The sequence below is a fragment of the Pteropus vampyrus genome, unplaced genomic scaffold, assembly GCF_000151845.1.
Source record: "Pteropus vampyrus isolate Shadow unplaced genomic scaffold, Pvam_2.0 Scaffold286, whole genome shotgun sequence".
NCBI classification, from domain to species: Eukaryota; Metazoa; Chordata; class Mammalia; order Chiroptera; family Pteropodidae; genus Pteropus; species Pteropus vampyrus.
The window spans coordinates 492,215-507,946 of record NW_011889067.1 but is presented as its reverse complement, the minus strand read 5'-3'; the positions used below and the strand labels follow the sequence as shown (position 1 = coordinate 507,946).

Genomic DNA, 15,732 nt, shown 5'->3' with positions numbered 1-15,732 from the left:
TGGCTTGGATGGAGAGGATAACTAGTGGTCAGAGTCGAAAGATGGCAGGAAGATGGCCGTGGACCAGGAAGCCATGAAAGTGAATACTGTGGTTAATGAAGAGAGTAAGTGAGCTCGCACCCAAGCCCTCTGTCATCGCATTGACTACGTGCTTTTCTCTCTCTGTTTTTCCCGTCTGTAAAAATGGTGAGCCTGGAGCTCCCCTCTCAGCCCTCGCAGTCTGCGATTCTACATTCACGTTAGCCATTCATCTGGGTCCTTTAAGTGCATCCTTGAGAAAGATGGTAAAGCCCAGTTCAGTGTAAGAGCAGACTTCTGCAAGGCTGGGTTTGGGTATTTTTAAGTTAATTAGTTCCTCCACTCTCTTGGCTTTCCAAATCCCCGTATTTCCACACAGAATTTGAAGCCAATGGATTATGGATTCAAGCTGAACCAGAATCATGTATCAGCTATTACAAGCCTGAGGGTTTTGTGTCTTAATCAACTACAACATAACCAGTAACTCAACCCAGCTCCACACAAGACAGAATGAGCTCTCCTTATGGTACAGAAATGGGCTGTCTCTACATAAGCGTCTGCTTAAATACTAATGAAAAGAGGGTTCATACTGGCAATAAGGAAGTAAGCCACTTTGAGCCCATACTCACTGAGGACTTGGGTGAGATATGTTTCTTTCTCCCTCGTGGGTTCTGTGGTGTAGCCGAGAAGGATAGAAAAAAACACAATAAACAAAGGAGAAAAACTTGCCCATCAGGACTCTGGCCCCCTTCTCTTTCCGAGTGGTTCCTAGAGAAATTTTTCCATGTTGGAGAAATTTTAATTTCTTGATTCATTGACCCAAGACATGGCTTTTTCTCCAAATCCTTTTTATTACTGAACGTATTAACTCTGCATTTGTTTGTTCCTTAAGTCGGTGATTATTCATGCATTCGTTTGGTGACTAGTTTCCTGAAGTGCTTCGCGTGTGTCAGGTGCGTGCTAAGTGCTGGGGGTACACTGGCAGGCGAAACCGGATCAAATCCCGGATTTCATGGAGCTTGCAGTCAGACGTTAATCCCATAATCTCATGGTTCGCTCTTTAATTACAGACCACAGTCAGGTAAGGTCCCTCGGAGAAAGTGACCACCGAGCTGACACCCGGTGGACGAAAAGTCAGCGGACAAAGTTAATGAGGTGACGTTGGATTGTAGCTTTGAGTCATTGCTGAGTATAATTTCAAGGCCATTCCAATTTTGGCATTTTATATTATTATGAACAAAAGAAAAAAAGCACGATAATATATTGACTTAACCAAGTGTTGGAGGTCATCCAGTAGGTTCGAAGCAGAGCCAAATTTATAATGTCTTGAAATTAAGTCTCGGATGACGGGGAGAGGGACGTGACTCTGCTCGGGGCCTTGTTGGCTGGTGCGGGTCGGCAGTCCTGGAAGCTCCTGGTCCAGGTGAATTGAGCATGACAGGGACCACGCCAAACGTGAACCCGTGGTGTTTGTGATCTCCTCTCGAATGGGTTGTTTCCCAGCACGTTTGGGTCTTTTCCAAGAAGGTGAGCAGCTGTGCCAGGAAATTTCTTGGATGTAGTGTGGAGCCTGTCAGGGACAGGAAGCTACAGAGGCGAAATGGCCCAGGTGATGTTTCTCTCTTTGGGATCATTTTCAGCCTTGGTTCCCTACCCACTCCTTCGCCTCCTCACCCTCGGCATCAGGAATTCACCCACAGTGTCCAGGTGAGAAGTGAGAACGATCCACCTGAGGAGAATCTGCTCACAGCATTTTTGGGGGGCGCACCCGCCCGGGATAGATCGACTCTTAGATAAGGGGTGGAAATCAACGATTAGTAACGTGAGAAATGTGAAGGCATTTCTCATTGCAACATCCACGTGTACCCCAAAGAGGTAAAAAAAGGCATGTTTAGAAGGTAGTTTGTTGCTGAACACAAACCCATATTAAATAACATTGGCTATCGATGAAATTGAAAAAAACATTGAGTGTACGAAAACAAGAAAATGAGATGAAAAAGGGGCCCCAAAGCTAACCAACTACGTGATTAAAACAAATGAATTATTGATCTAATGTAAGGTGGTATTATATAGCCGCATGTGTGTATATGTGTGCACATATGTACGTGCACGCGCGCGCACACACACGCACACACACACACACACATGTTTTTTCCAAAAATATTTTAGATTTGTTTTCAACTTTGTGACCATATTTCCAACAGTTAATTATACTATTGATGACGAGCAGAACTTTCTGTAGTTCAGGAAGTTTTCTGTATTTGCACTGGCCGATGTGGTACTGGCCACATGGGTGCCTAGCACGTGCTGGAAACGTGGCTTGTGCACCTTCAAGGTCATCTTATGCAGGTATATGAAAATCGGTAAGTGAATTTTCACTTTGCTAAGCCTACAGATTCCCTGGCTAACTGGAAAATGACTTGCACAAGGCCATTGCTGTCTAGCCAAGGAGACTGCTCTACTATTTTTAGTCAAGAAATTAGGACTTTGCTGTCAGCTCTTCCAGTGCGAGTGCCACCAGTCTTGGATGTTCTGTGTCCCAGTTTCTCTGTTCACCTGGGGCGACACACCACCCACGGGTGGCCCAGAGCATGCTGACTGCCAGCAGATCCCAGAAGGAGAGGCGTGGGATAAAAAAAACACACTGGCTCCTTTTATGACGTTCATAGCTGTCAAATAATATTTCTTGTGGGAGTTTGTTTAAAGCCTATGCCCCTAAAATGTGGTCTGGGTAATATTTTTGATGAGTTGTTGGCACAGAACCCGTGTTTTTCTATGTGAAATGGCTAACCATGGATGGAAGTAAATCACCAAGAAAAGTCAAAAAAGAATTTTTCAAAAATCTTGATATCGTTAGACTTGAAAAATCTGTGCTTTTTTCTTTCTTGGAAAGGGAAGTCCACTGTGGATTGTCAGATATGACTGTTCTGAATATGGTTTGAGGTATGTTGAAATTAAGAGCTTCTTAAGACTATTTTGTGGTTGGTAATGTAGGGTAAGAAAGTATGTTAAATAGGATTTTGTAGGTTTTGCTTCTCTGTCCCTGTCATTAAATGTTGCTGTGCAGAAGGCACTTTTCCCTTTGCAGGTGACTTGAATGCCTCACAGATTCTCCCTATCTGCATCCCCCAAAGAGTCCTTCCTTTTTTGTTTTAGTTAGAAAAAAACATCTAAAGAAGAAGAAGAAAAAGAAAGATGCAGGGACTAGTATAACAGACTCATGTGTCCCCACCATCTAGAATTAACTAGTACTAATGTTTTGTCAAATTTGGGTCACAGTCTTTATTTTACTGCCGTTTTGCATGTATATGGTTTAAGACATCTCTTGGGTTGAGGTCGGAGAGGCAGAGGTCGGAGAGGCAGAGCTGAGGATTCATGTTCAAGTGATTTTTTTCAAGCACCGTTTCCGGGGACACCCTGTCAGGGAATGGGAGAAAAGGGTAGGGAAGGGGAGGAGAAGCACATTGGAGGTGGGTTTCAGGTAGAGTCCTAGCCTCTTCCTCATCCTGTGGACAGCTCTGGAGGGTGAATTACTCTGTCATTTGTCTTGCCTCAAGGCCAGGGAGCTGGGCCTGCATCTGAATTTTGAAATCGATTAGCATAAAGATATTATCTTCCGTCCTCTTACTTTTTACATTTTCCGAATCCTCCGCATTTCATTCTTGGAACTGATTTTCAGTGACTTCTCTCTCCCCTTTTTCTTCCATTGTCTTGCCAAAGAATTTGTCGGTTTTATGAGTCTTTATCATAAGCCCATTTTTAGGTCCGTTGAGCCTCTTTTCCATACATTCGTTTTCTATCTCACGACTGGTGTTCTCATCTTTATGTTTTTCTGCTTTGAGCTTCATCGGCTACCATTTTTCTGATGTCTTGAAATAACCTGAGATCATTGATTTTTTTCAATGTTCTTTTCGAATACGTGTACTTAAAACTGTAAATTTCCTTCCAAGCACAGCTTCACCGCTTTCTTCAAGTTTTGATATGTAATATATTAACCTTCATATAGTATGGATATTTTCTAATTTTCATGGTGATGTCTTTTTGACTTGGGTTATTTAAAAGAGAGTCTCTCTCTTAATTTCCAAATGTTTGGGAATTTTTTAGTTTTCTTTTTCTATTGATGTTTAGCTTATTCGATTTGTGGGCAGAGAAAATTCTTGTATGATGTCAATGTTTTGAATTCGTGAGATTCACTACGTGGCCCAGGTGATGATCAATTTTTATAAACATTTTATAACTACAAAGAATATATATTCTGTAGCGGTCGGTTTACATTTTCTATACACGTATATTCATTCGGTTTAGAATTGAATTGTTTCAGTATTCTATACCATTACTGATTTTTTTTCATCTATTTGATAAGTTAATAGAGCTGTGTTAAAATCTCCCACCAAAATTCTGGATTTTTCTATTTCCCATCATAGTTCTTTCTGTTTTTGCTTTCTGTATCTTGAGGTTAGGTTAGGAGGTACACTTTTAGAATTTTGTTTCATTCTGGGCAATTCAGGCTTCCAGTATCATGAGGCATCTCTCTTTTTCTCTTTGTCTTAATGTCTACTTTGATTAGTGTAACTAAACTAGATTTATTTTGGTTAGTAGTCTTATGGTATCTTTATTTTTATCTTTCTGATCTTTATATTTAAGGAACGTTTCTTTTAAATAGAATATAGTTGAATTTTCAAAACTCATCCTTATAATCGTTGCTTTCTAATCGGTGCATTTATTCTCTTTGGGTTTAACGTAATTATTGATACGTTAGCATTTAAACCTTTCATTTTACTGTGAGCTTTCAGAACTTATCCATCTTTTCTATATTTTTTTCTTCTCCATTTTTTGCTTCCTTTTGGAGTGATTGAAATTGATATGTATTCTTATTGTATCTTTTTCTATCTATTAATTTGGAAGTTATACACTCTTTTAGTAATCACACTACTGATTAAAGCATGTATCCCTGACTATTAATTGGTCTATAAAAGGACTATTAATTGGTCCTTTTATCTTCTTCCTTGATGATGCAGGGTCTTAGGATCCTTGAATGTCATTTATCACTCTTCTGATTCATAGGCCATTGTCAAATACCTTAATTCCATATAACTATTCTAAACCCCATAGGCCACGTAAATGGCTGTTTTGTGTAGTTTCATCCTTTAGTTCTCCCCGCATGTTTACTGTTCCTATTTTGGCTCTGCATTTGCTCCTGCATCTCCAAGCTTCCTTGAACCCCGAAATCACCTCTTCACATTTTCTTTAAGGACATCATCTGAAAATGTTCTTATTTCATTCATGGAGGATAGTTTTGCTTTTCTAGCTGTCCTCGTAGGATGGTTGATCCTTGTTACCTTGCCCACCCGTTACTCTCCATCAGACTTTTATATTTGGCATTGTTTCATTTCCCTTTTGGTCAGTCTTAGGTGATGTCATGTTGTATGGGCTTCGTGATAACTTACCCAAATATCACAGGTAACATCCTGAGGATGTATACCATTTCTTCATGTAAAGTATCATCCTATTTAGGAATTTCTTTTTAACAAAAAAAAAAAAATCAAAGCAAAACTAAATCCACATTGTATTGGGCATTATATGTCTCTTGCTTTCATCAGACAGGACCTGGCTGGAGTTCTTTTCTAACTCATCTAGTAGCTATGAAAATTGCTTTCGTGGGGGGAAAAATAACCTACATGTACTCGTCTGTGATATAGGATTGTGTGGGGACTGTCAGGGAGAGTTGGCCTCTGTGACTCCTGAAATGGACTTTCTGGGGACCGTGATGTCCCACCAGCATAGATGCGTTCTAGAATATGCTTTGTCTACCCTCTGGGAATTTTTGTTTGAGCTTATTAAATACACTACTGTCTTATCTGAGACACCCCAGAGACAAAGCCCATGGGTGGGAAGGGAGTCGAGTTTAGACACAGAGCCCCATGGGACCACAGACCTCAGGTCTCATTCTTACACTCCGCTTCTGTGTCCACTTCACTGAACGCAGTGTCCAGCGAAGACAACAGAATGTCCTTTGTTTTGTTTTAAAGTTGTTTGTGAATGTGTTTCTTACTGGCTGAGACATGGTGGTGTTCTGTGGCAGGACTGTGAAGAGTCAGATGTCAGTTATAAATACACGTGGCTATTGATTACCTTCCAAACTACAGTCTTTCGTTACCGGCAAGCTCCCACTCGGTCTCCAGGGCCCAAACAGGCAGTGTGAACCCTCATCGTGGTTGGACAGAGGCTGTGTACATTGCAAGGTGTGTGCCCTCTAGAAATTGAGTGGCCTCGCTTAGTTCGAATTATTGCTGGGATGTGGGTCCTATATTGATTTCTTTTTTTCTTCCCCTGAGAAGCCAGAAATCTAGATTTTTTTACATGAAATCTCCATAGTTTTAAACATTAGCAGATAATTCCTTTTTGTGAGGTGGAGGTAAAATATATAATTACAGTTAAATCAGTCAGACCTGCAGGCTGGATTCCTCTTGGAGATCACCACTGGTGTGGTCCCTGTCTCTTAACTGTTATCTGGGGCATTGTTTGCATTCTGTGCCTAGGGCACTGAGAAGATCATGTCTCTGAAGCCCGAGTGACATAAGCATGTGGCACAAGTCACTTCATACGGAAGCCCAGGACTCATTCCAGCACCTTCCTATTTCTTGCATCTAGTCAACTGTTAGGCCCTATTGATTCTAGCCCCTTAAAACTTCACATCTAAGCGAGTAGATCTTAAAAGGAAAGAAAAAAAAAAACATTTGTAACTATGTGCGGTGATGAAGTTAACTAGACAGTGGTGATCATTTCACAATGTATACAAATGTCGAAACATTGTGTATACCGGAAAGGAATACCATGTTCTATGTAACGTTAAATGTAACATAACATTATCCCTCAATTTAAGCAAGTAAACTAACACGCAGAAAACAAGAACAAAGAGATTTGCCATCTGTGCCTTTCTCTCCCAGACGGAGCTTGTGTCTAGCGTGGGCCTTTGTCTTTTGCTTGTGGCCCTGTGGCCATGCTCTTACGTGTCTTTTCTCCCTCAGTCTTCCCCACACTCCTGCCCGAGTAATTTTTTCCAAAATATAATTTGCCGAAGTCACTTCTCTGCTTAAAAATATTCCAGTGAGTCAGTAAGTTACTGTGCTGGAAAGCGCCCCTTGGCTTGACAGATCCATCCTCCACCCACCGGCAGGCTGACCCGTGGCGTCCGCATCATCTCTCTGGCCCTCGGGCTCCTGGTCGGGTTTGGCCAATGGCGAGCCTGGTAGGGGGTTGAAGATACAGACAGACAGGTATGTATTTCCCCAGGTCTCACTCCATGGGATCGCTGCGGACTGAGGTCTTGACCTCACAGCTCAGGTCTCGTCAGGCAGCCCTTCACACAAGCCTCGGCCTGCCCTCACCCCGACTAGCACACCAGGCCCGGCAGAGAATGGGACTCATCCGATTGTCAGAGCCCGCCTGGTACCAGCCCTGGGATTTCCCCATACTACATAGTGTGTTTTAAAAATACTCCTCCCGTGACCCTGTGCGAATCTGCCCCCTCTTTCCCACGGGGACCTCGTTCTGCCACTGAATACACTGTACTCTCGGAAGTCTGGAAATGTTGACTTGGTGTTTGATCATCTTGACGTGGAGAAACCTTGGCTGCCATGATTTGAAAACGCCTCATAGCATTGGTGGGGGATTTTTTTTTTTTTTTTTAATAGAACAAGAGGTCCAACCAGCCTTTGACCCAGGAGTCTGAGAGGGAGAGTGACTGGCGGGTGTGGCTGAGGAGGGGCCTTAGTGAGGTGAGGAATCACAGAACGGGGCCAGCCTCCCGTAGAGGGGCTGGCGGGAAGACTCCAAGGAGCAAGATGCTTTCTCAAAGGTCCTCCTGGCCCCTCCTGACCACAGATGCGGGGGAGCAGGGCTGGTTCTGGCTGTCCCCTCTCTCGTCATCACCTGCAAACAGCTGTTGCAAGAGGAAGGTCTTGGTGTTGCCTGGTGTTCGCCCCAGGAAGCGAGACGTGGCAAACGTGTGAGTGCTGGGGTATAGCGAGAAGCATGATGTGCTTGGATGGATAGATGGGCTGTTGAGAGCTGTGAGGAGTGGACCCGTGGGTGGAGGTAGAGCAGGTCACGTGAACCTGGAGGCATCGGACGCATCTCCTGGGTGTGGGCGAAGGGCTCGGAGGAGAGGGTCAGTAAACAGGAACGCGCTGGCTGGGCAGAGGTGGACCAGACCCCTGGGGGTCACTGACCATCCGGGTGATGAGGTGGGGTGCAGACACTTCTCAGGAGAGGGCAGCACGTCTCAAGGAGAGTTACAGGGCTGTGGTGTGTCTCTCAGTGTCTTCTGCGCAGCTTCAGATACAGAACAGAATTGTGGAGTCTACGTGATGGCTTGAGTGACATTTTTATGTCATTTACCGCCTTCGTTAAAAAACTGTTTTGTGTCATTGCAGAGCTTAAAGGTGTGTTTACTGGGAACAAAACCTGGGCCGTTTGCGACCTCCTTGCGTAACCTTTGTGGTGACGTTGCACACGAACATTTATTTGGTGTCTGGGAAGTAATATCCCAGTGGAATGTATTTTATTTTGGGTTGTTTTGAATACGGAGCTGTTAATATACTATTTCCAATAAGTGACCTTCTATGTGAAATCTGTGTTTAATTAACGAATGTTTTTGCAAGACACGTAGAACTGTGCTGTTCATTATAAGTCACCGATTTAGGAGCTTGTCAGGAAAATATTTTATGATTTGATTTATGCATAGGGATCCAAGAAAGGCAAGAAGTCTTCGAGTCTTTATGAGATCGTGAACACACTTATTCCGAAAATATTCTTGGCTTTTACCAGTCCTATTATATAATGAGTAAACAATATCTTTTTTGAATTTTTCATCCCAAATATTCCCTAGCTAGAACTTCGTTTAGGAAAATATGATTTCCTTGGAGATCTTTAAGCCTGAAAATTTTAACCGAACCACACATAGTGCGTTTTGCTTCTCTGGATGTGTTTTCATAGGCTTCCCTTAAGCGGTTTTTTTTCTCCCCACTGGGAAAAAAAAAAAAAAAAAAGAAAAAGTAAAAGAAAACCTTTATTGGGTCTTTTATTGCAAAAACTATACCCGTTTGCTGTATAAAATTGGGAAATGTAGATGAGCAAAAAGGAAAAAAATCGAAAAGAGTTATAATTCTATCACAATTAGAAAGTAGAGATGAGCCAAAAATAAGGGACTCGTCTTCCCTTTCAGTCTCTGTCACCTGCTCACTGTCTTGAGGGGACCATGCTCATCATCCCAGGCCCGTGAGCCTGGAACTGGGCAAGCCCTTGGTCTCTGTTTGGGTGAGAAAACGAACAAATGCATCCGTGCCTGTTGAAGTTGGTCAAGAACGCCTACTCCTCGTGAAATGACCTTGGTAAAAGCCAAAGCCTTCGGAAACACAGACATGTAGCACTGCTTGCAATACAGACTGGAAAAAAAAAAACAGAACAAAAACAATGGCAGGCTTCTCTGGGATGTCACGGGACAGCTGTGGTCACACAGATCACAGCAGTGGACGTACTCTATCCAAGACGCGAAATGCCAACCGGGAGCGAGGGTAGCTCGGCTGCCGTATTTGACCAGAGTCCTGTCCCACAGAGCAGTGGCTCATCCCATGAAGAAAAACACGGGCTTTGTCTCTCATCCGGGGTCAAAAAGAAAGGGGTTCTGCCTGAGGCCCGCATCACAGACGGGCAGGATGTCCGCTGACTTAGACCAGGGGGAAATACTCTATAGACAGGATTCCGATAACCCCTTACCTTACAAAGTATTCATAATAGGGAATTTAAGTAATTAATTAAGACAGCTTATGGAGATGTTTAGAAACGGGGAGTCAGAAATAGGGGTACCCAACTGATAGACACAGACATTACCTCTTGAGGGTTACCATCAGGCCAGACATGGAGCTGATATCTTTCCAGCATATTTTACTGTCACTGGATTTCAGAGGTGGGGCTGGATAAAGTGTTCAGCTGAATGCTTCTCTCAGGAAACACCCCCAGCACACAGCTTAAGATAAAAACCCGGTGCTGTCTGATCTAGGTCCTCCTAGTGGCTGGTTTCTTCCCTCCCCCCAACCCTTTCTGCCTCCTGACATTCGATGACGGTGATGGGCGTTACTCCGTATTTTTATTGTAACATTGAACTGTGTTCACAGATGCCAGGTCTGATTAGTTGGCCGCTTCCTCGGCATGATGGTCTGCTTACTATTTTTGAAAAAGCAGAACTATGCATTCATGGAATTCTGTAAGATTAGGCAGCTTCGTGTGGCCCGTTTGTCAGGGGCTTGGGTGGAGCCTGGGAGGTGCAAAGCGGAGCAAAGTGGCTCCTAGAGGGGGCGACAGGATCTGGGTTCAAACGGACCTCAGCGGGGCTGGTGTATTCGAGGCCAAAAGCAACAAGAGGAAATTCAGCTATGATCAATGTTAAGTCTTGCATAAGTGAACACGGGATGGAGTTGGCTCTGCTGATGCTCTGAAAAAAAAGACATTGTCAAGAACAGCAACTTACACTTACTGACACATTCACTCGTTACAGTTACCGAGATGCCACGTCACTCGGTTTAGATTTATATGTGTCCTTTAAAGGCTGTTGGGGTAAAGGTGATTATTGCCACTTTACAGATGAGATTTAGAAAGTTTAAGAAAAGTTTATCTAGAGCGACAGCTTTTTAACTCTTATGTGATGCCGCTTCCGTAATGGGATCCAATAAACGGTGTAACTGAGAAAGGGAGGGAGGGAAGGAAGGAAGGAAAAAAAGAGAGGAAGGAAGGGAAGAAGGAAACTTAAATTTCATCAAAAGAAGCCTGGAGCATAGGGGTGCTGTATGGTCTCATTGCCAGATGCGGTGTTGTTTTCTAGACACTATATTTTCAGATTTAAAATGTGCAAACTCACGCGTGTGCAGAGAGAAATACTCATGAGAGAGCTGGGACAGCTGAAGGCACCAGGTGGCTGGAGAAAGCTCGAGAAGGTTCCGTAGGAGAGGATGGAGACTGGCTGTCCACCGTTCTGGAAGGATGCAAATTCAAGCAAAGCCGGCTTCATGTCACTCTAGGGAAGAATTCACAGACGTGAATGTTCAGAAATGACCCCAGTGGCACCTGACTCTGCTCCCCTGGAATATTTATGTTATCATCATGCCACTGGCATCAAAGGGAAGAGACGAGAACTCGGTAGAAGTCGGGGATGTCATCGCTACTCTGGGGAAGCAGAATACCCAAGAAGGGCAGGAGGACTGGCTAGTGAGAAACAGCAGTGGGATTTCAAATCAAACTGTGACCATCTTCGTCACCCAGGAAAGAAAGAAACCAGGAGGACCCCTCTTGAGATGTCATTTTCTCCCTGTTTTCTTAGAGAGGGAAATAGCTTACTGGTCCAACCAGAAAAACCATATGCCTGCATTTATAACGTGCCTATTTTTGTTACTTTAGAATCAAGATTCTTTTTTTTTTTTTGGTAAGTAAAGGTGGAGAACTTATGGAAAGAAACCTGACTCTAACCATAAACTGAACAGATGGGATAGTGGGAGTAAAAATAAATTAAAACAATATTGCAAAGAACTCTCGACTTTCACATTAAAATATATATGATGATGTTTTTCAACTTTTCACATTCAGCCTATCAGTGTATCGAGTGACAAAATGAAAAATCCATTTCAGCTGTGGATATTTCAAACGTTTACCTAAAATGATTTGGACTTAGCCGCCTAAAAGTCCAAATGAACGTATTAAACTGCTTATTGTATTTTTCCTTTTTTTTATGAATTAAAACTTTATATTATGTTATAGGCAGGACAGGGTTATATTTGGTGACGTTTAGTGTAGAAAATTGAAGTGAACAGAGGTCTAATTAGAACAGTAAATAGTATGGGTTTAATTAGCCCTTATTCCCGATGACAGATTTGATCAGCTGCCAGACTCTTATCCTTTCCTTTCACTCGACTGTTTCTGAAATATTGCCTCTAGTCGGGCTGCTAACGGTGCTCCAAATAGGTAGCTTGGCAAGAAGCCATGAAACCCACTGACCGGTGAGACTCGGGTGAAAATTATTGCTTCTAGTCTTTATTTCTTCATTTCATATTTGAAGGTCCTTTCTACAGATCCCTCTCTTAATTTAATTTTAAAAGGTTTCTTTTCTTTTTTGTTTGGATGAGGTAACTTGGCCTAAGGGCTTAAGGGCGTCAGTCACACGCTATATGTCCAGGTTTCCTTATTATACTGCCGTGTTCCCCAACTTAGAACGTACCTATTAAATTCTGTCTCACGTGGACCTTTCTGAATGTGAACGGGATGTGGTTCTTGCTGGTTTGTTTTCTCACTTGTTTTTAACGAAAGTATTAAAGTGTTTGGTTAAAAAAAGAAGAAAAAAAACAACTTTGCAAAAATGCAGAGAAACAGCAAAAACAAAAAACTTTCAAATCACCCAGCGTCTTCTCAACCTAGGGGCAGCCACTGCTAACATTTTAATTAACTCTTCAATGCTCACTCCTTTCTCTATGCACATCTGTGTTTACCTGTATGAAAAACGACAGAGGCTCATATTGTTCTCTAGAGATTGCTCTTTACCCCCAAAACATTAAAAAAGAAAAGAAATTTCAAAACCATAAAAGTTCAGACGAACTAATTATAGTACCACCTGGCTTCATCAAATCTAACCTTTTGTCATATTTACTTCAGATCTTCTAAGGGGCTGGTGGAAGGAAGATGTTCAGTTGGTGTCCCTTTGTGTCTTTCCTCAAAAACATTCCCTTCTCGTCCCACATCCTCCATGTTTTTTGAGACAATTTGGAGTGTTTTTTTCTGGCCCTTATGCTTGTACTTGGACCACTGCGTTTTTGTGTGTGTGTTCATAGACCTGCTCCTTGATCTATAGGTGAAGAGATAGGCAATGCTAAATGTGTATTTATTTGAATGTAATTCAAAATTACCTGTCTTTTCCTTCACGGTTTCTACCTTTGTTGACATATCTAGGACAATCTTTCCTATATCAAGACGCTGTACCTATTACGCTACAGGTTTTCTAGAATTTTATGGTTTCAGCATTTTAAACATAGATTTCTGATATATCTGGAATTCATTTTGGTGTGTTTCGTGAAATTATCTATGATTTTTTTTTTTTTTTAAACCATTCATCACATTGACTCGTGGTCCCCTACTACCTCCTTATACTTGGGTCTGTTTCTGGACTTTTCGTTTTTTAAATTTAATACATCTGCCTGCTATTGCTATGCCAATTCTATACTCTTTTAATCGAGGCAATTTCCCTCTGATTTCCGTTCTTTTACAGTTTTTTTTCTTGGCTCTCATAGACATTTACTCCACCAGATGAACTTTATAATCATTTTGTTAGGTTCCAAAAAAAATCGCCTTTGGGATTTCGATTGGAGTTGCTCTAAGTTTATGGATTAATTTGGAGAGAATAAATGTTTTCAGTATTGGGTCAACCCACGTAGGCCTGAGGCATGTTCCTCCACTTGTTCGCATCTACTTTAGGGTCCCTCGTAAAGTGTTGCAGCTGTAATACGCATTTTTTCTTTTTCATATCGATATCCGTGTCTATCTCTGTATTTCTAACTTGTAACCCACCCTCGTCTATCTTCTGTAGAATATCGCGACCTAAGTCAATGGTGCAAGCCCAGAAAACAAATGGACCCAAACCGTATTCACAGTCGACCCTCTCCTATTTTCTTGGACCCTAACGCTTTATCGACTTTGTTTTCTCTCTCAGGAGGTTCCACAGATCCTCATGCAAAAAGATTTTCTTGGAGTTAGCACCAGTGGCACAGGCACGTCAGAATTTTGGGGGCGAGAACTTCTCAGGCGCAAGTTATAAAACGATAGTCAGTATTATTCCATATTTATATTTGTTTTTATTGATACTTAGCCAATTTATTTAAATTTCGGGACGATAACATGTCAGCTTCAAAGCCGCTAGACACCACCTGGACAGAACCTTTGTAAGGTGGGGACGTATTCACGTGCCATGCCTTTCCATGTAAACCTCCCTCGTAGGTGTTTTTTTTTTTTTTTTTTTAACTCAGCCATTTCAAAGCATTTTTAGGTCACTTTGGTCTTGTGAACAGCTTAGAAGAAGAAACCTAAGGAAGCTTCAGGATCTTTCTGCCGCATTCGTCTGTCATTTATTGTGTTTTTTTGTTTGTTTGTTTGTTTGTTTGTTTGTTTCATGTTCTAGACCTCGAGGACCTCACATTCCGATGAAGAGGAGGACAGCAACTGGGACGCCTGGGGGGCGTGGAGTGAGTGCTCCCGCAGCTGCGGGGGCGGGGCGTCATATTCCCTACGCAGGTGTTTGACGGCCAGGTGAGTGGGGGGCGGCACCTGCAGCCTCTGGGCCTTTCATGCACTGAGGAGCCAGGTTGGGTCCGGGAAAACCCCCGCCTCTCGGCTTTGGAAGGTCCTGCGATGGCGAGACAATGTCTGCTCTGGCTCAGGGTCAGTCACAACCTAGAGTCACCGGCCTGACATCATAGTAAGGGTCCCATCCTCATGGGGAACCTTGGCCCGGTCGCCCAGACCACGCCTCAGATACGTCTGTGTTGAATGACACTTGTTAACGGTAAGATCAGCTTCGTAGCCTAAGTTTGTAATAAGCCCGCACTCACCTTTGTCTGTGCTGGGACAGGAAGTGAGGCTTTTGTGCCTGGAGGACAAGTGACAGGAGAGGAAGCAGAATGGGCCCGTGATGTAGAAGCAGCCGGATTTGTAGCCCAGGGTAAAGAAGCCGATTCTCGGACTTGCGAATTTCAAATACTAGTAAAATTTCCAGAAAGCATATTTGGAAATGACATAGATTGTCAATTTTTTTTATTTGGTCGGTAAGGACAGAAAGAAAAACAGACAAAACCCAACTATATTTTAAGTCTCCATTCCTGAAGTAGGACTTACCTTTTTCATTTCTTTGGTTTTCTTTCTTTCTTTTTCTTTTTCTTTTTTTTTTTAGAACTCAATGCAGTGTTCTTTAGTCTGTTATATAAAATCTGAAATTTTCATTTAGGCGTCAGCATTTCCCAACTTGCCCACTCCCTGAGCTCATCTAATTTGAAAATAATAATAATAATAATAATAATAATAATAATAATAATCCGAGGCTAAAAAACATCCTAAACCAAATATTTTTTAAAACATTAAATGAGGATAGTGTGTCCTGTGGTATTTATAGTAAGATAAGGACGGTGATCCATGTTCTCTTTCTGGCTTGGTTCCTGGCATAGGGCCAGGCCTGTGGCACCACCCAATCATCCCATGTCTCTGAGAAGAAACAGGGACAGTATCATCATTTCGTTGCATAAAAATCAAATTAGATTCATTTAAATTAAGGGCAGCAGATTTGTTAATAATTCACTCATTCCCTCCTCCCACCTTTTAAGCACCCCCAAACCTTATACGCCCACTCCGTGTTAAGGACTTTCGCTGTAATTTTGGAAGGACTCTGCCATTATTAAGAAGGAAACCTGCTTCCCTTGGAAAGCTTATCAGGTCTCTTTATCCTCAAATGGCCTTACAGACTCATTAAATCTTCATAAATATTGAGTTCTTGTGGTCGATTTTTCTTGGAAGAGGAATGTGGAGGTGGTAACATCTAAAACCAAACAAAAACCTATCCCAGAGCTTTAGAAAGCTTTTCCGTGCCTTTTCTTTCTTTCTTTCTTTCTTTCTTTCTTTCTTTCTTTCTTT

General features: G+C 42.4%; 1 protein-coding gene across 3 annotated transcripts in view; it reads left to right on the top strand.

Annotated features, from left to right (window-relative positions):
• Window positions 1-15,732, top strand: part of ADAMTSL3 (ADAMTS like 3) — a 111,311-nt gene continuing 95,579 nt past the window's right edge. Inside the window, exons 1-2 of one of the 3 annotated variants that reach the window (XM_023520971.1) lie at window positions 1-104; window positions 14,231-14,358. In XM_023520971.1, the coding sequence (XP_023376739.1) occupies window positions 96-104; window positions 14,231-14,358 (137 nt within the window). In that variant the 5' untranslated portion in view covers window positions 1-95. The remainder of the gene's footprint in view (window positions 105-14,230; window positions 14,359-15,732) is intronic. The other 2 variants (XM_023520972.1, XM_023520973.1) reach the window with 2 other exon arrangements.